Source organism: Balaenoptera acutorostrata, chromosome 1 (assembly GCF_949987535.1).
Source record: "Balaenoptera acutorostrata chromosome 1, mBalAcu1.1, whole genome shotgun sequence".
NCBI lineage: Eukaryota > Metazoa > Chordata > Mammalia > Artiodactyla > Balaenopteridae > Balaenoptera > Balaenoptera acutorostrata.
In genome coordinates, this window is record NC_080064.1 from 196,750,622 (window position 1) to 196,777,677 (window position 27,056).

General features: G+C 41.6%; 1 protein-coding gene across 2 annotated transcripts in view; it reads left to right on the forward strand.

The window, feature by feature from the left end:
* CAMSAP2 (calmodulin regulated spectrin associated protein family member 2) overlaps positions 1-27,056 on the forward strand; it is a 105,410-nt gene that overhangs the window by 72,741 nt on the left and 5,613 nt on the right. For both annotated transcript variants that reach the window (XM_057543978.1, XM_057543981.1), the window contains 10 exons: positions 1,960-2,101; positions 2,396-2,535; positions 7,251-7,344; positions 9,390-9,474; positions 18,145-18,227; positions 18,499-18,568; positions 18,880-21,049; positions 23,737-23,873; positions 24,278-24,498; positions 26,517-26,589. In XM_057543978.1, the coding sequence (XP_057399961.1) occupies positions 1,960-2,101; positions 2,396-2,535; positions 7,251-7,344; positions 9,390-9,474; positions 18,145-18,227; positions 18,499-18,568; positions 18,880-21,049; positions 23,737-23,873; positions 24,278-24,498; positions 26,517-26,589 (3,215 nt within the window). The remainder of the gene's footprint in view (positions 1-1,959; positions 2,102-2,395; positions 2,536-7,250; positions 7,345-9,389; positions 9,475-18,144; positions 18,228-18,498; positions 18,569-18,879; positions 21,050-23,736; positions 23,874-24,277; positions 24,499-26,516; positions 26,590-27,056) is intronic.

A 27,056-nucleotide genomic window follows, 5' to 3' on the forward strand; every position in this document is an offset into this window, starting at 1 on the left:
TCTGTGTGCGCCCTGTGCAGCAGTGCTCCTTGGCAGGGTGCAGTACAACACAGCACACAATTCGGTTCTTTGTTCCATGACTCTGGGCGCCCAGCTCAGTCCAGTTCAGACCGTGGGCCGAAAACAAGGGTAGACCTGGAGATCTGGGAAGTTTGGCCCTGAGCCCAGCCAATGTAGGGGATTCCCAAGAGGCGACTATTTTGTTTCTAGCTGGCCCAAGAAAGGAGGGGGAGGACCTGGAAGGGTGCTTACTACCAAGTGTGAGGGGCAGCGTACGGCCAGAAGAGGCCACTGGCCGATTTCTTTCTCTCTCTCCCTTCCTCCCCTCCTCTCTCCTCTTTCTTCATGGCTGATTTTTAAACTGTCTGCCAGCAGCAAAATGAGGAAGTTTTCTAAGGATTATGTAAAAGTCAGTAATCAATTAAAGAATTTATGTAGTGTATCTATGTGATTTTTTTTCTGAATATGGGTAGTCTATGAGTTTGGAACATACCATTAAACCCAGATGTCTAGTCCGCACTGATTCGCAAGAACAAGATCCTCTGAAAATCTTCAGAGGAAAAAATGTTCCATGAATCTTGTTCTTGAGTAGCCAGTGACAGGGAAATAGGGATAAATGTCTCCTCCTTGAATGTGTATGCTCTTCTGAGGGATATCATTTAGAGGAAATCTGACCTCACCACCAAATAGTAAATTTTCTCTTTCAGTAAATTATAATATTTTTCTGTTATTCTCACGAAAGTATTATATTTCATAATTGTATTTTAATTATGAAATATAATCAGTTTAGATGAAGTTAGAAGAAAAATTAGTTTTGATACTTTTTAAAAAACTGTATTTAAATATCAGTAACCACTATAATTGTAAATTTTGCTAATAAAGTACTTCAGTGTGCATCTTCATCAAGCCTTCAGCGTTATTTTTCTTGGCCTGAGGAGAGCTAATAGCTAGTAGCAGCTGACCTCTGGCGATTACCCGCTGTGTGCCCGTGTGTGCATTGCACTTTATGTCCATCATCTTCTGTAATCCTCCGTGGTGCTGTGAAGTAGGTACTGTGATTATCCCCAGTTCACAGATGGGGAAACCGAGAAATGAGCATTGAAGTACCTTGTCCAGGATCACAGAGCTAAGAAGTGGCAGAACCAGGATTTGAGCCTAGGTAATCTGACTTAAGAGCTCGTTCTCGTAACCTCTGAGTTTTACAGCGTGTCTCATTTCTAGAGAACCGCCTTACAAGTTTGTATCCACTCACACCGGCCAATCTTTAAAACACAAGAATTTCATCTGTTTTTCTGAGAGGGAGCAGAAACCCTTATACTTGCTCTGTTATTGGTTAATGAAACCTCAACCAGGAGGGTTTTTTTCAGTTTCAAAGTCATTACACTTTATTTGCATTGTCTCAGCATTCAGATGAGAAGCCAGAATATCTTCATGGTATTGAATATTATTCCGGTTCCTCAAAGTGATGTTTCTATCGCCACATTTCCTTTAAGAATAGTTTCACATTCTTCTGCCTGCTCCCAACTCTGATGACTCTCCTCATTCTTTCAGCTCGAGTCTCACTCTTTCCATATAAGAACGTGTGGTCTAAGTGAAGTCTAACCTTAAAGTGAATGAATGTCATCATCTGCAGAAGAGCAGAACTGATGATTTGGAAAACAAATGTTCAAAATCCATTTTGTGATGCTTTTACATGTAAATTCTTAGGCTAAGTGAATTTCACATAAATGAGCACTGTCATGTTATGTTAAGTACTTCGCTTCAGAACCAAAGTGCTGTTGGTAACGTGAGGTCTAGTGGTAATGTTTAGAAAAGAAGGATGCTGGTGAGTAGGTCTCATTTCTCTTGACTTATATTTTATTACTGATACACTGGAATCTACAATACTGTTTTTTTCCTGTATGTTGCTTAGTACTTATTCATTTTCACCTCTTTTTTTTTTTTTTTTTTTTAATGTAGGCTCGTTATAGGAAAGAGCAAACATTGCTTAAGCAACTGCCTTGCATTCCGTTGGTAGAAAATTTGCTGAAAGATGGCTCGGATGGCTGTGCGTTAGCTGCCCTTATTCATTTTTACTGTCCTGGTGTCGTCAGATTAGAAGGTAAGTGTTCCATTGAAATATTCTAAACTGTGGATAGATGGTAAAAAATATTTAAGACGGTAAATTTAATAAGTAATGAAGGCTTTTTTTAAGAAGAACATTTATGTATAATTCTAGGAAGTAGTTGAGTAAAGGCGTGCTTGGTCTCTAAGCCTCTGTGTAGTGATCACTGACTTTATATGTGTGGGTCAGACAGATTCTACGTAGTTGTATATCTGTATTAAGGTAATAATTACAAAATGAATCTGAAATGTACATTATCAAAATTAACCGTTGCTCTTTTCCTGTTTGAAGATATTTGCTTGAAAGAAACCATGTCTTTGGCTGATAGCCTCTATAATCTGCAGCTGATTCAAGAATTCTGCCAAGAATATTTGAACCAGTGTTGCCATTTCACCCTGGAAGACATGCTCTACGCTGCTTCCTCCATAAAGGTATTTCGATCATCCTTTTCCCCTTTGTTTGTTCAAGTTCGTTGAAAAAACATATAACTAGGTACATAAACAGTATAGCTGCTTTAAGCTTACAAAATTAACTGTAATTTCAGGCAAAAGAACTCTTGAAAAAATAGTTTTTGTTTGATTTTTCTGCCGATTTTATTTTATTTTTTATTTTTTAAAAACCTACACTGTTAGCTACAGGTTTCTCTTATAGTACAAAGCTAAACTTAATGTCATGGTACAGAATTAAACCGTTGTTCTGATGTTGTTAGCAAAATAGCGGATAAGCCAGTGAGCGTTTCTGGGTCCTGGAGGGACGCTGCCGCTCGCGGTGAGCGTGCAGGAGGTGTGGCCGCTCAGCAGGACTGTGGACTCCGTCTGGGAAGAAGGGGCCCTCCGGTCCCAGGACTTGAGGCAAAGCCTAGGGAAAGGAAGAGGGCAGGAAATATTACGGTCATCTGGAAATGAACCTTTTAGGAAGTAATCGCATTTATCAGCCATACACTTGTCCCTTGCTTCAGGATGTCACGCGACCTCTTAGCTTCGGGCCGTTGCTTAGTGCCTTTCTTTCAAGAAATGTTTATTGAGCGCCTTAGAGTGTTCTAGGTGGTTGGGATAAATCAGCAAACAACACAAAGACCCCCCTGTCCTTTCAGAGCATTCTTTCTAGTGGTGAAGACAGACATGTGTCTCAGGCGTGATGGCTTCTGAGCTGCAGGTTCCAGAACTTCATGGTGGGAACGCTGCCTTGGTGTTACCAGCAGCTGCAGCTGCAGAATTCCTTCACGGCTCTCGTACACCCGCCTGAAGTTAACACTTCTGTTTAAAGGCTTTAGGAATAAATGATCTTACACTCGAATTGTTTGAAGTCTGAGAGGAACAGCTTTATGTCAGTCCTAATTGTATTTGCAATGCCCACCTTCATAGAAGCTGCTAAAGGACCCCTCCCAGAGTAATGCTAGTGCCTTGTGATGCTTTAAATTCTCGTTCTCTGGTCTCTCTCTTTTTCCTGTACCCGTTTCTCGTTTACCGCGAGGCAGATTGACGGAGCCAGGGGTAACGGCGTTTCCAGAATAAGCCACTGCCCCTGTTGACCAGAACAGTGCCCACTCTGCACTGTCCAGCACATCAGAAGAAACACCTTGATTGATTTTGAGTGTTTACACTTTGCCATTTTTACCAAAATGGAAGTTAGGAGATATTTTCATATTTATCTTAATACTTTTCCTGGCGCTTCCTATTAAAAGTTTTAAATACTTTTACTGAGATCTCAAAGAAAAAAAATGACCTCATTAAATACACTGAGTTGTAAGGTTACATTTGCTTAAGTTGTATACCTTGGACTTCCAATAAATAACAGATAGCCCTGCTGTTTGGATCAACTTAGTCTGGGCATGATCCAGATACAAAGACATTTTCTTAAATCAGGCACTTTAAAAATAGATAATTATCTGCAGAGAAGAGTTTGGTCACTTTCTGTGTTCTCTGCTAAATTATTAGAACCACAGTTCTGACCTCAGATGAGTATTTTAAGACTCCAAGCCCGCAAGAGGTTGCGCGGTCCATGGTGCTGGCCACCTTGTCATCTGTTTACTTGAGTAACAAGTGTTTGTGGGGAATAGGGAGTGAGCCCTCTTTTCCCCTCGTGGGGAACTTGTAAACTGGTGTGCTCTTTTTAGAGGGCAGTTGGGCATTCTCTAACCGCATTTAAAGTGCACAGAAGGACATAGAAGGATTGTTTGTGGTGGTGAAGAGTTGGCAGTTCACCTTGGGAGGGCCACACTTGAAATGTCTTGTAAAGCAGCTGTTTGAAGGAGGCAGGGGTATCTTACTGATGCGGAAAGCTCACTAGGAGTTACTAAGTGAAGCGTGTGGGGAGCACACATTATATACGGCATGATGCAATTTACATATATTTAAAAATCCTTTTTCTGTTTGTATGCACATCTACACACATACAGATGCGTGGGAAAAGGTCTGTAGAGAGAGAAACACAGAACTGTTAACAGTGGTTTCTTCTGAGTGCAGTATTAGGATTCGAGGGAGAGGGGTTAAAGTATACCTTTTACTTTTTATTCTATGTTCTGTATATTTGTATTCTTTGATATTGCTTACAGTGTTTTAAGAATGTTAATGTATAGCTACATGACTGTCTTAACTGAAAGAAGGAAAGAAGAGCTCTTAAATGAAATTAATCTGGTACCATTCCAGGAATATGGTGACAGATTTATTGCTGTTTAATCATCGTAAATTCAGAAAGAAATTCTCTTCATAACTAGTTACTGAGAAAATTATTTCTTACTATGGTGACATCTAGTGGCCAAACACAGTACAGTTATGTTATTAGGACAGTTATCTTACCAAGGTGCTTAAAATAAATTTTTTCCAGCTTTATTGAGATACAGTTGACAAATAACATTGTGTAAGTTTAAGGTGTACAGTGTGTTGATTTGATTCACTTACATACAGCAGAATGATTATCACCACAGTGTCAGTCAGCACCCTCGTCACGTCACATAATTACCATTTTTGTTGTGAACATTTAAGATCTACTCTTTCAGCAATTTCCAGGTATATAATACAGTTATCATTAACTATAATTATTCGATTCCCCAGAACGTAGTCATTTCATAATTGGGAGTCTGCACCCTTGACCAGTACTCCCGCGTTTCCCCTACCCCAGTCCCTGGGAACCACCACCCTGTTCTCTGTTTCTGTGGGTCTGGCTTTTTCAGATTCCACGTACAAGTGATGCCATACAGTGTTTGTGTTTCTCCGTCTGACGTATTTCACTTCGCACAGTGCCCTCAAGATCCGTCTGTGTGGTTGCAAATGGCAGACTTCCCTAGTTTCTCATGGCTGCAGGTACACCACATCTTCATCCATTCATCTGCTGGTGGACCCTCGGGTCGTTTCCATGTCTTGGCTGCAGTGAACATGGAAGTGCAGATATCTCTTCAAGAGATCTGTTTTCATTTTCTTTGCTTATGTACCCAGATAGGATTGCTGGATCATACGGTGGTTCTATTTTTAATTTTTTGAGGAATCTGCATACTGTTTTCCATAGTGGCTGCACCATTTTACATCCCCACCAACAATGCACAGGGGTTCCCTTTTCTCCACACCCTCATCAGCACTTGTTATCGCTTATCTTTCTGATGATGGCCATTCTGACAGGTGTGAGGTGGTATCTCATTGTGGTTTTGATTTGCATTTCCTTGATGATTAGTGACGTTGAGCTCCAGGGTCCTTAAGATAGTAATTAATTTCCTATCAACAGACAATTATGGGGTACTTAAACAGTGTTTTTCTAAAAGATATACATAGCTTTCAGTGAACTGTACTAGTAGAGCTGGAACCTAGCACCAGTGCTTTAAATATAATTTTATACTTTGGTTTTAGAAAGTATACTATAAGTATAAAGAAAAACTATAAATCACAATCATCTTACTACCCAGAGATATTCCGTATCAACATTTCGACGTTTTGCCAGTGACTGGCCTTTCTTATGTTTATTTATTCATTTATATGTTCATTCAGTAAATATTTATTGGACATCTATTATGTACCAGGCACTGTCTTAAACACTGAAGATATAGTGGTGAGCACAGCTTTGTCCTTTTGACCATATAGTCTGATGGGTAAGATGAGGAACCCTGGAGAATATGGTATTAGACGAAGCTGGAGAAATTGAAAAGGGACCCCATCAGGTACCCGCTTGTAAGCTGTAGTCAGTCAGTCTCCCAAGGGCAGGGGCAAGCGGGGGAAGGGGCGTTGCATTTTGAAAAGTTTGGCTTCCTAAGCCGAAGAAAAAAATGACTGTGTGCTAACCAAGAGGTGGAAACAGTTTGAGTGAGGGTAGTTACAATGCAGGTGGAGAGAAGTGGGTGGATTCCGGGGCTGTTGAGACGCAGAACCTGCAGGCCTCGCCGGCGAATCACGTATGAGGGGAGAAAGAGGCCGGTGTCGCGGTGACTCCCAGGTTTGCTTTGTGCACTGGGAAGGTGGCTGTCGTTCAGGGAAGTAAGGATGGGATCTGATCAGACTTGTGGGGAAGGCGACTGGCACAGTGAGAGAAATAGAAAGTGCACGTGCAAGTGCAGTCGTGCCTTTGGGGGCCGTTCCGTAGCTGGTGGGTGTGGGCGGCAGTTTTCAGACATCAGGAGTATCGAATGCTGCTGAGGGTTGGGGGCAATGAAGACCAAAAAATCTGTTTGATTTAGTGACACAGACATGGGTGGCTTGAGCAAATGCCGGCTTAGAGCGAGGGCGCCTGAGTGCCAGGCTGGAGTGGATTAGGGAGAGGAGGGCTGAGAGCAGGTTGCTGGGAGAGGCCGGTGTTACAAAAGTCTGAAGCGACGAGCGGGCCGGGTGGACGGAGCCGGAGGGTGAAGGATCAGGTGCCGGTTCGGCCGCGTTCAGTGGCAGAGGTTTGAGCACGTGTAAAAGCCACGCAGGAAGGATTCAGCTGAGGAGAAGAATAAACGTGTAGGAGAAAGAAATATAATTGAGAATGGAAAGCTTCTGAGATGGTAACACACAGCACAGCCTTAGGGATTATAAGCTTTATCATTTCTTTAAAAAAAAAAATCACAGATTTTGATGGGTGAATGCTATTTTGAGCTGTGTTTTAATAGGTTAACTCTCTGTCATTGCTTTGTGGTCGGGCGTTACCTGCTTTGTCTCCTAACTTCTTGCCTCTCGCACAGAGTAACTACCTGGTGTTCATGGCGGAGCTCTTCTGGTGGTTTGAGGTCGTGAAGCCCTCCTTCGTCCAGCCCCGCGACGCTCGTCCGCAAGGAGGTGATCAGTGTTCCCGTAAACAAGCAGGATGGAGCGTTCAGATAGCCTCACCTGGTTATTCTTTTACAGGGAAGCCTGTTGCTGTTTCCTAGTCTAGCCTTGATAAATTCTCTCTCAACGTTTAAAGCCATTAAATTCTCCGTGAGAGACGTGGTGTAGGGGAGGAAAAGGAGGTGGCGAGAAGAGCCCTGCATTCCACGGCTTATGTTGTGGAACTTTTAGCTTTAACTGTTTTCCCACTTTCTTCTCTTTGCATCTTTTACCCCCATCCCTAGCTTTTGTTCCCCGTTAGAGTCTGAGTTTTTAACATTGTTGCCCAGAAGCCACTCAAATTATGGCTTGGCTTTAATCTGTAATTTGAACTTGCCCTTAAACCATAAAGGGGCTTGTTATATTTATTTTTAAACCTAGTAGGTTTTGTGATTGTTACAGTACCATGATCTGTTGATTGCTCATAATAAGGACGCTGATAAGAAATAAAAGGGTAAGTTACTATAAAGATCTCTGGAAATGAAGAACAAAAAAAAATCTTGCTATATTTTCTCTAAAGCAGAACAAATTTTCCATCGGCTTCCATTATAAAACCAGAGTTTTATTTCTGTAGGGGAAAATCAATTCCACATGATAAGTGTGGGCCCTCTAGAGAACTTGCCTCCATCATAACTCTGGGTTCTTTCTGCTGCCACTTCTCTGTCCGACACGAAGCGGGATTACTGTGCCTCCCAACTAGCTAGCTGCTCTCCTTGGTGCCACGTTTTTGTATTTTCCCTTATTTCTCCCCCTCCCCACCCCTTCCCTCAAAAAATATTAAAGAGGAGAAAGAGATCAAGAAAGAGGGAAAAATATGTACTCAGGCGGCAGGGGGTAAGGGACGTGGGAGGGTGATACCACTCTGGTGAGTGGAGTGAGCTCCCTTCAGTCAGCTGGCCCACTGCGTCCCAGGCCAAATTCTGTAAAACATGCAGGAAATGAGTGTTTAACCTGTTGTGTCTCTGAGCTGCTTAGGGCAGAGCTGTCATGTAACGAGGCAGACCTAGAGAGCAGCTGAGGCCCTTCCCGAAGGCCACTGCATAAAGCCAGGTGTCTTCAGTAGTTACCACAAACGATATTGTACAGCTTTTCACCATTAACATAGAGTTTTCATGTACGTTGCTTTGTATGATCTCATCTGTGAAGCCCGCTATTCAAAATATTCAACAGCTGTTATATTAGGTCTCCAAAGCAAAAAATAAATGAGCATTATTTACAAAAATGTGAACTATACCAGTGGTTTTAATTACTAACCAATGAAATTCTGTCTAATTGATTACCAAAATACCGACTATTTCATAGACGTAAAAGTGACCATGTGTAACTGAAGTTCTGTGAAAGCTTTTAGCAAAATTAGACACTCGTTTATTTTTATTTTAAATAGGTGTATTTATCTTATATTAAGCCTTTTTTTCTCCCAATTAGCCTTAATTAAGTGGATTTTTTTTAAATTCATTTATTTATTTTTGGCTGCTTTGGGTCTTTGTTGCTGCACGCGGACTTTCTCTAGTTGCGGCAAGCAGGGGCTACTCTTTGTTGCGGTGCGCAGGCTTCTCATTGCGGTGGCTTGTCTTGCTTCAGAGCACAGGCTCTAGGGCACGCGGGCTTCAGTAGTTGTGGCACGTGGGCTTAGTAGTTGTGGCTTGCGGGCTCTAGAGCGCAGGCTCAGTAGTTGTGGTGCACTGGCTTAGTTGCTCCGTGGCATGTGGGATCTTCCCAGACCAGGGCTGAAACCTGTGTCCCCTGCATTGGCAGGCGGATTCTTAACCACTGCGCCACCAGGGAAGCCCCAGTCAAGTGGATTTTTTAAGCCAGGACACTTCCAAGAACAGTTTAAAGAAAATTTGTCCTTTTGAAAATTATTTAAGGAGAAAACTAAATACGCTAAGATTTCTCTATAAGTAATAAGGAAAATTGTGGTTAAATTTAAACATTTATTTGTGGCTCATAATTCTTGAAGCAGTGTTGGAAACATGCTAACTATGTAATTCTGAGGTTTTTTTCCTTTCCTGTAGCTGAACCTGTGGACGATCTGCCCTCAGTTCCTGTCTTAAATGCTGCCCAGAGAAACGCCTTGGACAGCTCTGACTTCACCCCAAGGTAGAGTCCAGAACACCGATTCCATTCACTAAGGAAATCAAAATTTTATTACATTAGGGTTTTTAAAGTTTCAGTTGGACTTTGAACTAAATAAGTTTCAATTAACTTACCCTATTAAAGCCTGTTTTAACATCACCGTAATTGAAATTTACACTGAAATGAATGTTTCATAAATAGGCTTTTATGAATCACACTGAAAAGTGGGGGAATATTATCCTAAGGTCCAAATAATCAGCCTAAAACTAAATTTTTGCCGCATAACTTGTTTATAATTGAGATTATTTGATGCTTAAATGATAGGTAACTCTTAGGCCAGGGGGAAATTTTTAAATTTTCAATTTTTTAACAATTTTTTTTTTTTTAAACATTGTTTTATGTTCACTTTTCTTTCAGTTACTTTCAACTTAGGAGAGGTGATATAGGTTTTCCATTAATAGTAATTTATAAAGGTTTTACTCTTTTTAAATTTTATTTATTTATTTATTTATTTTTGGCTGTTTTCGGTCTTTGTTTCTGTGCAGGGGCTTTCTCTAGTTGCGGCAAGCGGGGGCCACTCTTCACCGCGGTGCGCGGGCCTCTCACTGTCGCGGCCTCTCTTGTTGTGGAGCACAGGCTCCAGACGCGCAGGCTCAGTAATTGTGGCTCACGGGCCTAGTCGCTCCGCGGCATGTGGGATCTTCCCAGACCAGGGCTCGAACCCGTATCCCCTGCATTGGCAGGCAGATTCTCAACCACTGCGCCACCAGGGAAGCCCTTTAACAATTTTTTAATCTTTGAGGCAGTTTTCCCTACTGTTTTGTTTGCTGGTTACTGTAGCTATTCATAGAGCACAGTGGAATATTTATTGTACTGTTGAATCTTTATCTAATGCTTTAGTTCTTAGTATCAGGAACTGAACTGGAAGCAAAGTAAACATTTAATAGCAGGATAATCCTGACTTCTGACCCAAGTATGTGATAGGGACATTAATTTGTTTAAAAATGTCTTTCAGCAGATCCTATAAGCGCTTTTAATGCATATTTATTAGAACCTAAAATGTGTATTGACTTTGGGCTCCTTAACTGACCTGATTTTTATTTTAAGTTTAAAACGGATGTATTTTGTGATTTTTTTTTTTTTAGAAATTCAAGCAGAGCTATTAAAAATACATTTTAAAAATTATGAGTAAGAAATTGAAAGTTCTTTCTGCATGAAATATGAACTTGTACTGAAGTTGTCACCCCCTCCTCACATCTAAGAAGTTTCTCTCTCTACTGTGTGCTAATGAGCGTGGACAGAACCCTTACAGTAATCTTACTGCCTTTGTAGGGCTTAGCACTGTGAACTGCTGATCTCGCTAAGTATTTCCTTCAGATTAAGAAAGCATTTTCCTTCCCTTACCCTCTGATTTACTCCTATAAATTTTCTTACTTCTACTAAGTTTTCTATTTCGTAACCATCCCTGAGATTTACCACAAAGAGATCAGGTTAGAATGTGGCTGATCTAGGAGTGCCTCTGTTTTATCCCGTCGGAAACTTTTTTTGTACACGCTATTTCCTCAGTGCTTTCCTGGGTTGGTTAGATACTGGCATTTCCTTCCCTGAAAATTTAGAAAACACTCAATATTCTAGGTTGTAACTCTTGTACTGTTAAATCTTTAAAACCTCTGAAAGTTTCCAGTTAAAGACTACGTTATTCCATGATTATTATTTCTAGGAACTTGAGTGGACGATCTTCCACCTTCCTGACACTGGGAAATGTCTTAAGATCCTCTGGAAGACTAATCTCTTCTCTGTCTCCCAGATATCTGAGTGGCTACCTTTTTCCTTTCTCCCAGCAGAAGAACTTCCTATAACCAGATGGATGTCTGAATCCTTTTCCTTGAAGAGTCACTGTGTAATCCTTTCATTTCTATGAGTTTCCATATGGTCCATTTGTAGTTCTCCCATTATAGAACTTTTGGGGAAGGATTCAGGGATTTCTGCTCTTGCTGAGAATAATGCAGCCACATCTACAAATGTTATCGCACCTGACTGGTGACCTTACGAGGAAAAAAAGCCAAAGGAAGAAGACAGCAAAGCAAGACATTTGTAGCAGCTACTGCACACACTTGGCTACTAACCTGTACGGGAATCACCCCACATCAAAATCCTCTATGCAGGCGTGAAGTAAGGCAACTGTAGGAATGTACAAAAGTTTAGCCATTACTTGGGGAAGAAGAAAAGAGTGAACCTATTTTAATAACTGAACTTGCATCTCTTCACGATTACGCTCCTGTTGTAGACGTAGGAAGGGTAGAGGCTGTGGAAAGGCTACTGGAGGGGGGATGAGAGAGACAGATGTGACAGGGAGCAGCGTGGGGTCCTCTTCCTCGGGTTTCCCAGGACCGGGGACGCGAGTGAGAGGACAGTGATGTGCGGTGCAGGGGCGTGGGCTGTGGGAGCTAAGCGACAGCAAAGGTATGCACGTGCTCCGGGTGTTGCTGCTTTTGGAAAGCTCGTGAATTAAGCTTTCATTAAATAATAAGAATGCAGGTCAAATGGAGGGCCTCTGGAGTGTGGAGTTCTGGAGTTTGGAGGAGTGACTGGGTGAGCTTTGGTTTATTAATAAGCACCCGGCTTCAAACCACGACCGCCCCAGGTCAGTAGTCAAGGACAATTATCCTGACTCAATCTGTTAACAATACAGTTAACACGAGCTTTGAGAAGAAAAGCATCATAGTTTTGAAGTGGTGATAGCTCTCTCAACAACCAAAGGAGAGATTGTAATTTATCAAATTACATATCCAAATTAGAAATTTCTGACCAGAGCCTCCCATCAAGCCTCTTAGATAGCCTCAACCACCAGAGGGCAGACAGCAGAAGCAAGAAAAACTACAATCCTGCAGCCTGTGGAACAAAAACCACATTCACAGAAAGATAGACAAGATGAAAGGGCAGAGGGCTATGTACCAGATGAAGGAACAAGATAAAACCCCAGAAAAACAACTAAATGAAGTGGAGATAGGCAAACTTCCAGAAAAAGAATTCAGAATAATGATAGTGAAGATGATCCAGGACCTCGGAATAAGAATGGAGGCAAAGATCGAGAAGATGCAAGAAATGTTTAACAAAGACCTAGAAGAATTAAAGAACAAACAAACAGAGATGACCAATACAATAACTGAAATGAAAACTACACTAGAAGGAATCAATAGCAGAATAACTGAGGCAGAAGAACGGATAAATGACCTGGAAGACAGAATGGTGGAATTCACTGCTGTGGAACAGACTAAAGAAAAAAGAATGAAAAGAAATGAAGACAGCCTAAGAGACCTCTGGGACAACATTAAATGCAGCAACATTCGCATTATAGGGGTCCCAGAAGGAGAAGAGAGAGAGAAAGGACCAGAGAAAATATTTGAAGAGATTATAGTCGAAAACTTCCCTAACATGGGAAAGGAAGTAGCCACCCAAGTCCAGGAAGTGCAGAGAGTCCCATACAGGATAAACCCAAGGAGAAACACGCCGAGACACATATTAATCAAATTGGCAAAAATTAAAGACAAAGAAAAATTATTGAAAGCAGCGAGGGAAAAACGACAAATAACATACAAGGAAACTCCCATAAGGTTAACAGCTGATTCCTCAGCGGAAACTCTACAAGCCAGAAGGTAGTGGCATGACTAAAGTGATGAAAGGGAAGAACCTACAACCAAGATTACTCTACCCGGCAAGGATCTCATTTAGATTTGATGGAGAAATCAAAAGCTTCACAGACAAGCAAAAGCTAAGAGAATTCAGCACCACCAAACCAGCTCTACAACAAATGCTAAAGGAACTTCTCTAAGTGGGAAACACAAGAGAAGAAAAGGACCTACAAAAAACAAACCCAAAACAATTAAGAAAATGGTCATAGGAACATACATCGATAATTACCTTAAACATGAATGGATTAAATGCTCCAACCAAAAGACACAGGCTTGCTGAATGGATACAAAAAGAAGACCCCTATATATGCTGTCTACAAGAGTCCCACTTTAGACCTAGGGACACATACAGACTGAAAGTGAGGGGATGGAAAAAGATATTCCATGCAAATGGAAGTCAAAAGAAAGCTGGAGTAGCTATACTCATATCAGATAAAATAGACTTTAAAATAAAGAATGTTACAAGAGACAAGGAAGGACACTACATAATGATCAAGGGATCAATCCAAGAAAAAGATATAACAATTATAAATATATATGCACCCAACATAGGAGCACCTCAATACATAAGGCAACTGCTAACAGCTATAAAAGAGGAAATCGACAGTAACACAATAATAGTGGGGGACTTTAACACCTCACTTACACCAATGGACAGATCATCCAAAATGAAAATAAATAAGGAAACAGAAGCTTTAAATTACACAATAGACCAGATAGATTTAATTTATATTTATAGGACATTCCATCCAAAAAGAGCAGATTACACTTTCTTCTCAAGTTCGCACGGAACATTCTCCAGGATAGATCACATCTTGGGTCACAAATCAAGCCTCAGTAAATTTAAGAAAATTGAAATCATATCAAGCATCTTTTCTGATCACAATGCTATGAGATTAGAAATGAATTACAGGGAAAAAAACGTAAAAAAGACAAACACATGGAGGTTAAACAATACGTTACTAAATAACCAATAGATCACTGAAGAAATCAAAGAGGAAATCAAAAAATACCTAGAGACAAATGACAATGAAAACACGATGATCCAAAACCTATGGGATGCAGCAAAAGCAGTTCTAAGAGGAAGTTTATAGCTATACAAGCCTACCTAAAGAAACAAGAAAAATCTCAAGTAAACAATCTAACCTTACACCTAAAGGAACTAGAGAAAGAAGAACAAACAAAACCCAAAGTTAGCAGAAGGAAAGAAATCATAAAGATCAGAGTGGAAATAAATGAAATATAAACAAAACAATAGCAAAGATCAACAAAACTAAAAGCTGGTTCTTTGAGAAAACAAACAAAATTGATAAGCCACTAGCCAGACTCATCAAGAAAAAGAGGGAGAGGACTCAAATCAATAAAATTAGAAATGAAAAAAAGGAGAAGTTACAACAGACACCGCAGAAATACAAAGCATCCTAAGAGACTACTACAAGCAACTCTATGCCAATAAAATGGACAACCTGGAAGAAATGGACAAGTTCTTAGAAAGGTATAACCTTCCAAGACTGAACCAGGAAGAAACAGAAAATATGAACAGACCAATCACAAGTAATGAAATTGAAACTGTGATTAAAAATCTTCCAACAAACAAAAGTCCAGGACCAGATGGCTTCACAGGTGAATTCTATCAAACATTTAGAGAAGAGCTAACACCTGTCCTTCTCAAACTCTTCCAAAAAATTGCAGAGGAAGGAACTCTCCCAAACTCATTCTATGAGGCCACCATCACCCTGATACCAAAACCAGACAAGGATACTACAAAAAAAGAAAGTTACAGACCAATATCACTGATGAATATAGATGCAAAAATCCTCAACAAAATACTAGCAAACAGAATCCAACAACACATTAAAAGGATCATACACCACGATCAAGTGGGATTTATCCCAGGGATGCAAGGATTCTTCAATATACGCAAATCAATCAATGTGATACACCATATTAACAAATTGAAGAATAAAAACCACATGATCATCTCAGTAGATGCAGAAAAAGCTTTTGACAGAATTCAACACCCATTTATGATAAAAACTCTCCAGAAAGTGGGCATAGAGGGAACCTACCTCAACATAATAAAGGCCATATATGACAAACCCACAGCAAACATCATTCTCAACGGTGAAAAACTGAAAGCATTTCCTCTAAGATCAGGAACGAGACAAGGATGTCCACTCTCACCACTATTATTCAACATAGTTTTGGAAGTCCTAGCCACGGTAATCAGAGGAGAAATAGAAATAAAAGGAATACAAATTGGAAAAGAAGAAGTAAAACTGTCACTGTTTGCCGATGACATGATACTATACATAGAGAATCCTAAAAATGCCACCAGAAAACTACTAGAGCTAATCAATGAATTTGGTAAAGATGCAGGATACAAAATTAATGCACAGAAATCTCTTGCATTCCTATACACTAGTGATGAAAAATCTGAAAGAGAAATTATGGAAACACTCCCATTTACCATTGCAACAAAAAGAATAAAATACCTAGGAATAAACCTACCTAGGGAGACAAAAGACTTGTATGCAGAAAACTATAAGACACTGATGAAAGAAATTAAAGATGATACCAACAGATGGAGAGATATACCATGTTCTTGGATTGGAAGAATCAATATTGTGAAAATGACTATACTACCCAAAACAATCTACAGATTCAATGCAATCCCTATCAAATTACCAATGGCATTTTTTACGGAACTAGAACAAATCATCTTAAAATTTGTATGGAGACACAAAAGACCCCGAATAGCCAAAGCAGTCTTGAGGGAAAAAAACGGAGCTGGAGGAATCAGACGCCCTGACTTCAGACTATGCTACAAAGCTACAGTCATCAAGACAATATGGTACTGGCACAAAAACAGAAACACAGATCAATGGAACAAGATAGAAAGCCCAGAGATAATCCCACGCACCTATGGTCAACTTATCTATGACAAAGGAGGCAAAGATATACAATGGAGAAAAGACAGTCTCTTCAATAAGTGGTGCTGGGAAAACTGGACGGCTACACGTAAAAGAATGAAATTAGAATACTCCCTAACACCATACACAAAAATAAACTCAAAATGGATTAGAGACCTAAATGTAAGACCGGACACTATAAAACTCTTAGAGGAAAACATAGGAAGAAGACTCTTTGACATAAATCACAGCAAGATCTTTTTTGATCCACCTCCTAGTGTAATGGAAATAAAAACAAAAATAAACAAATGGGACCTAATGAAACTTCAAAGCTTTTGCACAGCAAAGGAAACCATAAACAAGACAAAAAGACAACCCTCAAAATGGGAGAAAATATTTGCAAATGAATTAACAGACAAAGGATTAATCTGCAAAATATATAAACAGCTCATGCAGCTCAATATTAAAAAAACAAAGAACCCAATCCAAAAATGGGCAGAAGACCTAAATAGACATTTCTCCAAAGAAGACATACAGATGTCCAAGAAGCACATGAAAAGATGCTCACCATCACTAATTGTTAGAGAAATGCAAATCAAAACTACAATGAGGTATCACCTCACACCAGTTAGAATGGGCATCATCAGAAAATCTACAAACAACAAATGCTGGAGAGGGTGTGGAGAAAAGGGAACCCTCTTGCACTGTTGGTGGGAATGTAAATTGATACAGCCACTATGGAGAACAATATGGAGGTTCCTTAAAAAACTAAAAATAGAATTACCATATGACCCAGCAATCCCACTACTGGGCATATACCCAGAGAAAACTGTAATTCAAAAAGACACATGCACCCCAATGTTCATTGTGGCACTATTTACAATAGCCAGGTCATGGAAGCAACCTAAATGCCCATCGACAGAGGAATGGGTACAGAAGATGTGGTACATATATACAATGGAATATTACTCAGCCATAAAATGGAACGAAATTGAGTCATTTGTTGAGACGTGGATGGATCTAGAGACTGTCATACAGAGTGAAGTAAGTCAGAAAGAGCAAAACAAATATAGTATATTAACGCATGTGTGTGGAACCTAGAAAAATGGTACAGATGAACTGGTTTGCAGGGCAGAAGTTGAGACGTAAATGTAGAGAACAAATGTATGGACACCAAGGGGGGAAAACCGCGATGGGGTGGGGATGGTGGTGTGCTGAATTGGGCGATTGGGATTGACATGTATACACTGATGTGTATAAAATTGATGACTGATTAAAAAAAAGAAAGAAAGAAAGAAATGAATCCAAATTGGAAAAAAAAAAAAAAAGATGAAGATGAAAAAAAAAAAAAAGCATGCAGCATTGTGGTTTACCTTTGTATCCTTTAGTTGCTGTTCATGTTCGCAGTTCGCATTAGCCGAGAGGTAGTGTGGTCACAGAGAGCTGCAGATGTCACTGGGTCCTGCTCCCAGCTTATTCTCAGCCCACTGGGGTCGGGATGCTTAGTTTCGCCTGCTACAAGGTAGGCCGTGGTGGACTGAAAACGTAGAAAAAGAAAAATTAAATTGTGGCCAAACGTCATCAGAAACTGAGAAGTAGACTATGTAATCCGCTGCATTAATTAGAACAGGGTGGAGTTAAATCAGAAACAATGTAAGTGTTAAAGACCTACAGACAGGCCCGCGAGCAGGAGGTGCCAGGCTCTTTCACAAGGATTCATCATTCCTGTACTTGTAGAGATTGAGATTCGACCAGAATATTGCAAGTGGACGACTTTCCTTTCTTTCTCAGTTTTTCTATTTGTAAAATGAAAATAATGTGCCGTATCTTATCTCACAAGGACGTTGAGCTCTACATGAAAGTAGTGTTTCAAGCTCTTGGGCTAAAAGACATAAAATACGTAGAGATACATATAATCACCGCCATTCTTTGGTTTAAACACTATATTATGTTTCCTTATTTTTTTTTTTTCACTTAGGATGGAGAGTCGGAAGTGAGTGTTGTTTCCGACTTCAGCTGTTGTATCTAAAATTTATATGCAAGAGCTAGACATTTTATGACACTTGATTGACGTGTATTTTACGTTGCAGTGGGGAAGGAGCTGCGCTTACACACTCTCGTCCTCATTTGCCTTCTAGACACTCACGTCCCCAAGCTCATCCTTCAGCCTCAGGTAATGTATTTGAAAAAGCCTAGGAAAATGCCATTTAAGTGGTTAACTAGAAAATGATTGAGAATAAATGTAAATAAAAGTATCCAGTTCTTTTTTCTAAGAAGTGTTACATATGACACATTAAAAGGGCTCTGTTTCTCTATGCTTGCTTTTCTTAACAAAATGATCTTTATTTCTCCACATGTACTTACCTTATGTGAAATCTGTTGAATTGTTGTAAGTTAAATTTTTTTACGTGATTTCAATGACTTTTACTTTTATGCATTTGAAGGAGGAATAAGAAGGTCTTCATCTATGTCCTATGTTGACAGCTTCATAGGGACATGGCCCAAGGAGAAAAGGTAAACAGAGACTTACTTTTAGTGTACTCACGTTCTCAAAAACTGTCCATCCCCCGCCCCCCCTTGTTAGCCAGACTGCAATTTAATTAGTACCTGCATTTGAAAAGGGCAACGTGGTCCGATGATAGACTGACCAAAGGGGCCAAACGTGACGGGTGGCCCGATAGCCTTACCCTCGCCTTGAGGACAATGTGATTATGAGAAATGGGAAAGAAAGGAAGCATAATTTCAAATAACTGTTGTTGTTCAGTGATATCAGATTGTTTCCTTTCTGGGATTATTTAAAGATTTTCTCTTTAATTTTTTTTTAGATCATCAGTGCATGGCGTTTCATTTGATATTTCTTTTGATAAAGAAAGTAGTATACAGAGATCCACTCCAAACCAAGGAATCACTCGTTCTATTAGTAATGAAGGACTTACTCTGAACAACAGTCGTGTATCCAAGAACATTAGGAAAAATTTGTCCTTCAAGCCAGTAAATGGGGAGGAGGGGGCAGGAAGCATCGAAGAGGAACTTCACGTGGGCTCTCACGGCGACCTGATGGCCTACGTGCCCCTAAACACAGACGAACTAGATTCTAAGCAGAACACGCATCACAGGCTTCCGAATGGAGCTCTGCAGAACAGAGTGTTTCTCGATGAGTTTGGCAGTCAGGTCGGGACTCCCAGCATCGAAGAAGCGTTACAGATAATCCACGACACTGAGAAGCCTGCCCACACCCCTCGGCCGGACCAGCTCGCGAACGGCTTCTTCCTCCACAGCCAGGAGGTGGGCGTCCTGCACTCCAGCGTCCCGCGCAGCCAGTCCAGCCCCGAGAGCGTGGCGGACACGAAAGGTGCCTCGAGCCCCGTCACTGACAACACGGAGGTGGACACGGGGATCCACGTCCCTTCAGAAGACATTCCGGAAACTATGGATGAAGACTCTTCCCTGAGAGACTACACCGTGAGTCTGGACTCTGACGTGGACGACGCGTCCAAATTCCTCCCGGACTACAACGCCAGAGAGGCCCCGAGTCCCTGTCCCAGCACCGTCAGCACCAGGTCCCAGCCCGGTAGCAGCGCCTCCTCCAGTTCCGGCGTGAAGATGACCAGCTTTGCCGAACAGAAATTCAGGAAGCTGAATCACACCGACGGAAAAAGCAGCGGCAGCAGTTCTCAGAAGACCACGCCGGAGGGCTCGGAGCTCAACATCCCTCACGTGGTGGCCTGGGCCCAGACCCCAGAGGACACGGGCCTTCCGCACGGCCGGGACACCACGCAGCTGCTGGCCTCCGAGGTGGTGCATCTCAGGATGAAGCTGGAGGAGAAACGGCGGGCCATCGAGGCCCAGAAGAAGAAGATGGAGGCCGCGTTCACCCAGCAGAGGCAGAAGATGGGGCGGACGGCCTTTCTCACCGTGGTGAAAAGGAAAGGGGACGGCACCTCCCCGCCCCGGGAGGAGGCGGCCGGCGCGGAAGACGGGAAAGTGTACGCGGAGCGGCCGCCGGAGAAGGAGCCGCAGAAGGCGAACGGGCCGAGGAGCGGGTCCCCGGCGGACCCCAAGGAGGGCGCGGAGAGCCCCGTGGGCAGGTGGCCGCCGTCCCCGAGCGCGCCCGGCGACCCCGAGGGGCCGTGGAGCCCGGCCGGCCCCGCGGAGGAGCCGCCGCAGGACGGCGAGCTGCTGGAGCACACGCGCTCCATCGAGAGGCTCAACGCCTCCCTGCTCGTCCTGCAGCGGGAGATGCAGCGCCTGGCGCTGCAGCAGGAGCTGCTGATGCACATGCGCGAGCAGCAGGCCTGGGTCATCTCCCCGCCCCCGCCCTCTCCGCACCGGCCGGCCCGCGCAGGGAAGCCCCACCGGCCGCCGGCCGACGCCCCCCGCCCCGCGCACCCGTCTCCGCAGCCCGCTGCCCGGAAGAGCGCCTCCTTCTCCGTCAAAACTCAGAGGACTCCCAGGCCTAACGAATTAAAACTCACGCCCTTGCACCGAACGCTGACGCCCCCTCGGTCTGTGGACAGCCTCCCTCGGCTCAGGAGGTTCTCCCCGAGTCAGGTCCCCATTCAGACCAGGTCCTTTGTGTGCTTGGGGGGCGGCGGAGAGCCGGAAGCCAAGGAGTCCAGACGCAAGGAGGGAGCGGAGGAGGAGGAGGAGGAGGAGGGAGAGGGGTCCACGGGCCCTCGGGAGCAGCGTGGACACATCCCGGAGGACGAGGAGGCACGGGCCCTGCCCTCTGCGGCTCCCGAGGGCCCGGCGCAGCCCGCCACGGAGACGGCGGGGCCCACCCTGAGCGAGGACTGCGTGAATCACCCTGCAGAACCTCCTTCCAGACCTGCCTTCCCACCTGCTCCGCCTAAAAGTGCTAATCTGATTGAAGTCTCCCTCTCAGATTTGAAAGCCCCTGAAAAGGCTGATGTATCTGTTGAAAAATATGACGGAGAAAGTGATAAAGAACAAGCTGATGACGACCAGAAAGTATGCTGTGGATTCTTCTTTAAGGTAAACCTAGCCCACGTGGTCCTAAGGCCTCTTCACTGGTGGGTGTTTTCAGTCGGCGCGCTTGCTTCTTTAGCAGCAGCCCTTCTCGTTACAGGTCTGCCATTAATCCTAAAATGTATTCTGGCCTGCCCCTTGTGGACTGCAGTTCTGTTCGGGCACATTGGTTTCTAGAACAGTCTTCCTTTCATCACATCGTGGTACATGTTTAGACGTGCTGTTTTTGTCCCCTCTGACTCTCTTTCACTTTCACCAAAGCCTTTTGAAAACCAAGTGATTCACACTCTTCCAAAAGATGTTCAGTGGCCACTTTGTAAAAAGCTCGTAACTTGGCATTGCATGTAAGTCTGTTTTAGTTTATTTTCTTAATATTGACCATCTAACCTTATATGTATTGTTTTTTAAAAAACTTTTGAAAACTGACCAGATGGACTCTTGCAAGGTGAAACATTTAAAAGTATATAATTTGAGCAGTTGTCATTGAAATAGCTTCTCTAGAAGCATTGGCGAAGGTGTAGCATATGACCCCTAATCTCAGGATCGGTGTTGGTTATGACATATGTTTAAACAATACTATAGCCAACTAACACAAATACTGAACAGTATCACCTCGTGATGGTAAGATCTTGAAATTTATCATAGATATTAGAACCAGAAAAGCCTAATATTATTTTAAAATGTTTCTCCTGTCATCCTTTTTTTCATCTTTATATTTTCCCAAATTCCCTATAGGGAATAATATGGTTTTTTATAATCAGAAACATGTATATGTGTGCTACTCATGTTTCTTTTTTTAGTTAAGGGACTAAAGTAGATAGTTTGTGATCCTGAATAGCTCCACAATGTGGAATATAGATAGAAAGACAGCACTGAGTGGCAACAGTTTATAATTTCGGGCTTTAAATGAAACGTACAGCAGTCCTATTGGGGTCAAAACCCGCGAATACTTAAAGTGGTTACAATCGCTAGTTTTACTTAGGATCATTAAATATTGGAACCTGGTAACTTACTTTCAAGTTGGTCATAGAGAGATGGCCCTCTCGGCCCTTTTCAATGTTTAGAAATTTGAATGTGGGTTGTGTTTTTTTCTCTTAACCGTGTAAAGCTTACTATTTTTTTTAATAGGCTGCTACTGTAGACAGTAATAGATGTGTTTAATTTTAGAGACCTTGCTACCTCTGCTCCTGCAGAGAAAGGAGAACAGAGGGGCATCCTTGGGTGTAAAACGTACAGTCCAACTGTACCCTCGTTTCCTCACTTCAGTTTTCACTGCCCAGTACTCCCCCCTTGGACCGTGGTCATAGCTCATTCACGGGGCTCCCTGCCTCGGTCATGGTCCCATTCGTCACACTGCTACTTGGTAGCATAACTCAACGGAGTCTCTTAGAGTTGCCTGTAGAATAAACTTAAACCCCTCAGCATGTATTCAGGGGCCTTTCACAGACTGATCCAAGCCTGTTGGTCCACCCTCTCCCCCCATAACTCTGTTTGGGATGTTTTGTAAGACAAGCCTCATCTGTTTGCTGCAGCCTTTCATGATTCCTTGGGTAGATGTGAATATGTTCTCCTCTGTGTCTGTTGTATCCTAAACATCCTCATAGTAATGCTGCTGACCCAGAATTTCCAACTGCCTTGTGATTTGCTTCTGTTACGATTTCTCTTAGACTGTGAACTCCTAGAGACACTGCATCTCCTTATCCCCAGAGCATAGTAAAGTGCCTGGCAAATTGCAGTGCGTGTAGTTTGTTTGACACAGACGTGTGAATGTTTGGACTGACTGTTTGAATGGTATCTTCTGACTTTCTCCATTCAGAGTTCATCTCTCTCTGGGTTTCTGTGCAAAGCACCTTGTTTGTACCTCTTCCCCGTGGGATCTAGAAGCTCCTTAACCTAAGGTGCCCTGTCTTTTTCATATTCTAGTATCTCTAATGTCTGACACTATGTTGTGAATGTATTAGACACACAGGAAACACTTGTTGAATTAATAAATAAGCAAGGCATCATTACGACAGGGAACCACTTCTACAGCTGGTTACTTTCCTGACTTCCGAGCTCCCTGAGCATTCAGGTAGAAGCTGGAGCAGGCTCAGGACACCTACAGGTCATGAACTAGCTCTGGGGTTAGGAGTATAAGTATGCCCATCTTCTCTTCAAAGGAAAAACCTGCGGCATAGTTCAGAACCCAGCAAGCAAACTGTCAGGACCTCAACTTTTTTAAAAAAATCATGCAGCAATAGCTTCATTTATGTGATACAACTTTGGGTAGCTGATTTTTGTGATGCTTTTACTTGAGTTTTCTATATTAAGCATGTATTTTAAATACAATTTAAATGCAGTTTTAAAAATTGTGGGGAAACTCTCCACTCTATCAGTTATTTATCAGGGCCCAAAAAAACTTTGTCTTTTTTTTTCCCTTTTTATGTTGTTCTTTGCTAACTTCCTAAGTTTTGAAAACATGTAATCAAAGAAGTTTGTGTCCTTTGTTACTTGATAAAAGTATTACCACTTTAATTCATTTCTTCCCTCATAATTTTGGAACATGTCCATCTGTGGTGGGGTTGGAGTGAGCTTCACTAGACAGTTTGGATTTTCAGTTATTAAGAGTGACCCCTCCATGTGGCCACAAGCATTGAACATGAGGATATTGGTGCCTCAGATGTTTCCTCTTTCTCAATGACATTCACTCATAGGATGATCAAAAAGCAGAAAATGATATGGCAATGAAACGGGCAGCTTTGTTGGAGAAACGATTAAGAAGGGAGAAAGAGACCCAGCTGCGGAAGCAACAGCTGGAAGCTGAGATGGAGCACAAGAAAGAGGAGACCAGGTGGGGGCTGCTGCGCAGGGTCCGTGGGAGGTGGTGTCCCCCTGACTCTTGTTAACGATGTTTAGGGACCTTTGCAGAATATAGAGACAACGCTGATTTGGGGTGCTTTTTAGAAGTTATTTTCCCAAAGTGTTACTTGATTGCATATTTTTATCCTGAGTTTGAGGCATCTTACAGTTCTCCAGAAACATTAATTGAAAGTAATTTCCCTGGGTTTTACACACCCACACACACACATGCATTTTTTAAGTAGTTACTTATTAATAGTATATTTAAGTGACCTAAATTATCTCAAGTACATTTTAAATGAACCATTTTCCCAGGGGCTGAATCATTCTTCCTTCTCACGTAAGCGCACACCTGACAGTGTTGTGCACAAAGAAATGTACCCGCTTGTTTCCTAGGCGTAAAACCGAGGAAGAACGTCAGAAGAAGGAAGATGAGCGAGCCCGCCGGGAGTTCATCCGGCAGGAGTACCTGAGGCGCAAGCAGCTGAAGCTCATGGAAGACATGGACACGGTCATCAAGCCTCGGCCTCAGGGAGCAAAGCAGAAAAAGCAGCGGCCAAAGTCTATCCACAGAGACCACATTGAATCCCCCAAAACACCCATAAAAGGTCCTCCAGGTAACACGTGCATTGTGAGGAGTCTGTTCATAGCCACAGCAGCCCGGGCAGGCACGCTGGCTGGGGGTGCTCGGGGCTGAACTGCACACTCCCTGTGTGCAGAACCAGAATGAGCAGAGGATGCTTCCGGTGACTTGAGTGTATTATGTGTGCATGCATACGGCCAACAGAGCAAACGCAGGGGCTGGACATCCAGCTTAAACACTAACCTGGCAGGGAGCTCGCCCTCAGACGTCAGCTCCCTGGATCATTAACTGCCCTTTCTGTACTGGTAAATTTAAGGATAAGCGTTGTGTGCCTGGAATGTGTACAGAACATGTCAGTACAACCAGGAATATAAGATCAGGAGTTCATGAGTCCCTCCTTTAAGATATAAATGGTCAAAAATCCAAATTTATAATTTCTGGAGTTGAGATAATATTTTTTTTTTCTAAATTCAACATGCATACTCTTATTTTTTTAATGTTTACTTTATTAAAACTAAATGCCATGGAAAATTTTAGAGAATTCATAGAGTAATTCTAAAACTGAAGGAAAATAACATAACATTGACTGTTTAAAGAGACCTCTAATGCTCACAGACATAGAAAACAAACTTATGGTTACCAAAGGGGAAAAGGGGCGGAGGGGGTGAGATAAATTAGGAGTTTGGGATTAACAGGTACACACTACTATATATAAAAGAGAGAACCAACAAGGACCTACTGTACAGCACAGGGAACTATATTAAGTATCTTGTAATAGACTTACAATGGAAAAGAATCTGAAAAAGAATGTGTGTGTGTGTGTGTGTATATATATATATATATATATATATATATATATATATATATATATATATAATATATAACTGAATCACTTTGCTATACACCAGAAACTAACACAACATTGTAAATTAACTATACTTCAATTCAAAAAATAAAGAGAACTCTACCTTTTCTAGTCAGTGAAAGTTTTTGATACCCAGTATTGGCTGAAATTAATAAATTAATTTTCTACCTGGTAATTAGATATTCCTATATATATTTTATTCTTCTTGTTAATTTCTCTGTTAATTTTTCTTATGGTTAACTTTTTTTCTTATAATCACTGTGTTATATCTCGTATTACCACATTGTTTCTGGAATAAATCCTAACAGCAATTAATTTTATCATTATTTCTTTTTTTTTCTTCCAGTTTTGTTGAGATATAATTAGCATACAGCACTGTATACGTTTAAGATGTACAGTATAATGATCTGACTTACATCATGAAATGATGATCACAATAAATTTACTGAACATCCATCATCTCATCTCGCATAGATACAACATTAAAGGAAAAGAAAAACGTATTTGTTCCTTGTGATGAGAACTCCTAGGATTTACTCTTAGCAGCTTTAGTGTCGTATATCACACAGCAGTGTTAGACAAATTATAAACTATAATCGTCTTGCTGTACATCACATCCCCAGGACTCTTTGTCTTATAACTGGAAGTTGTACCTCTCCACCACCTTCTTCCAGTTCCCCCTCCCTCCCCCCACCTCTGGTAACCACAAATCTGATCTCTTTTTCTATGAGTTGGTTTGTTTGTTGAAGTATAATTGACCTACAACACTGTGTTAGTTCCTGTTACACAACATAGTGATTCATTTGATGTTTCCATACGTTTCAAAATGATCACCAGGGTTAGTCTAGTTACCACCTGTCACTGTACAAAGATATTACACAGTTATTGACTATGTTCCCCACGCTGTACATTTCATCCCCATGACTCATTTATCTTCTAACTGGAAGTTTGTACCTCTTAATTCCTCACTTATTTCATTATTTCTCAAAAGTAGTTCCTTGCTAATTTTGAATAAATTGTGCATATATGCATGCAAACGTATTATGCATCTAAAAAGGAAAAGAAACTACGTGAGCTCCATTTTCATATGCTGGTGTTGTCTAATGAGCAGACTCTTTTCTAGTTGTTCCTTTTGAATTTCTAATCTTGTTTTTATCCAGGATCACGAATTTATCATGTCTTTTCAGTCTCTAGCCTTTCTTTGGCGTCACTGAACACAGGCGACAGCGAGAGTGTGCATTCAGGCAGGAGGACCCCGAGGTAAGTTGCAGCATAAGCGTTTTCATAGAAAACGTTATTTTATATTTCCCAGTGAATGAACTGTAGTCACAAATGTTTATAAGTGTTGCTCACTAGGACAGTTTGGGTTTCTGTTAAAAGAAATTTATATGTAAAGAGGTCTATTCATCTTTCAGTTTTTTATCTTTTAGAATTTTAGAATTATGACACCAATAAGACATTAACCGTAATTGTACATCAGTCGTTGCTACTACTGTTGTGATACAATCATGGTAAAAACAGAAAGTACCTCATCTGTATAGTGCCGCCTCTAGTTTTTTTTCCCCATTAGAATAATTCCAAAGTAAGTTGCTCGTGACTTAGGAAAGATCTCTTTTGTACGCTGTCTCTTTCTTTCTCTAGGATATATATACCTTAGAAGCTAAAAATCAGTATTTCATTATTTTATACTATAATACCCATCTAAAAAAAAAAAAACGTTTCTAGTG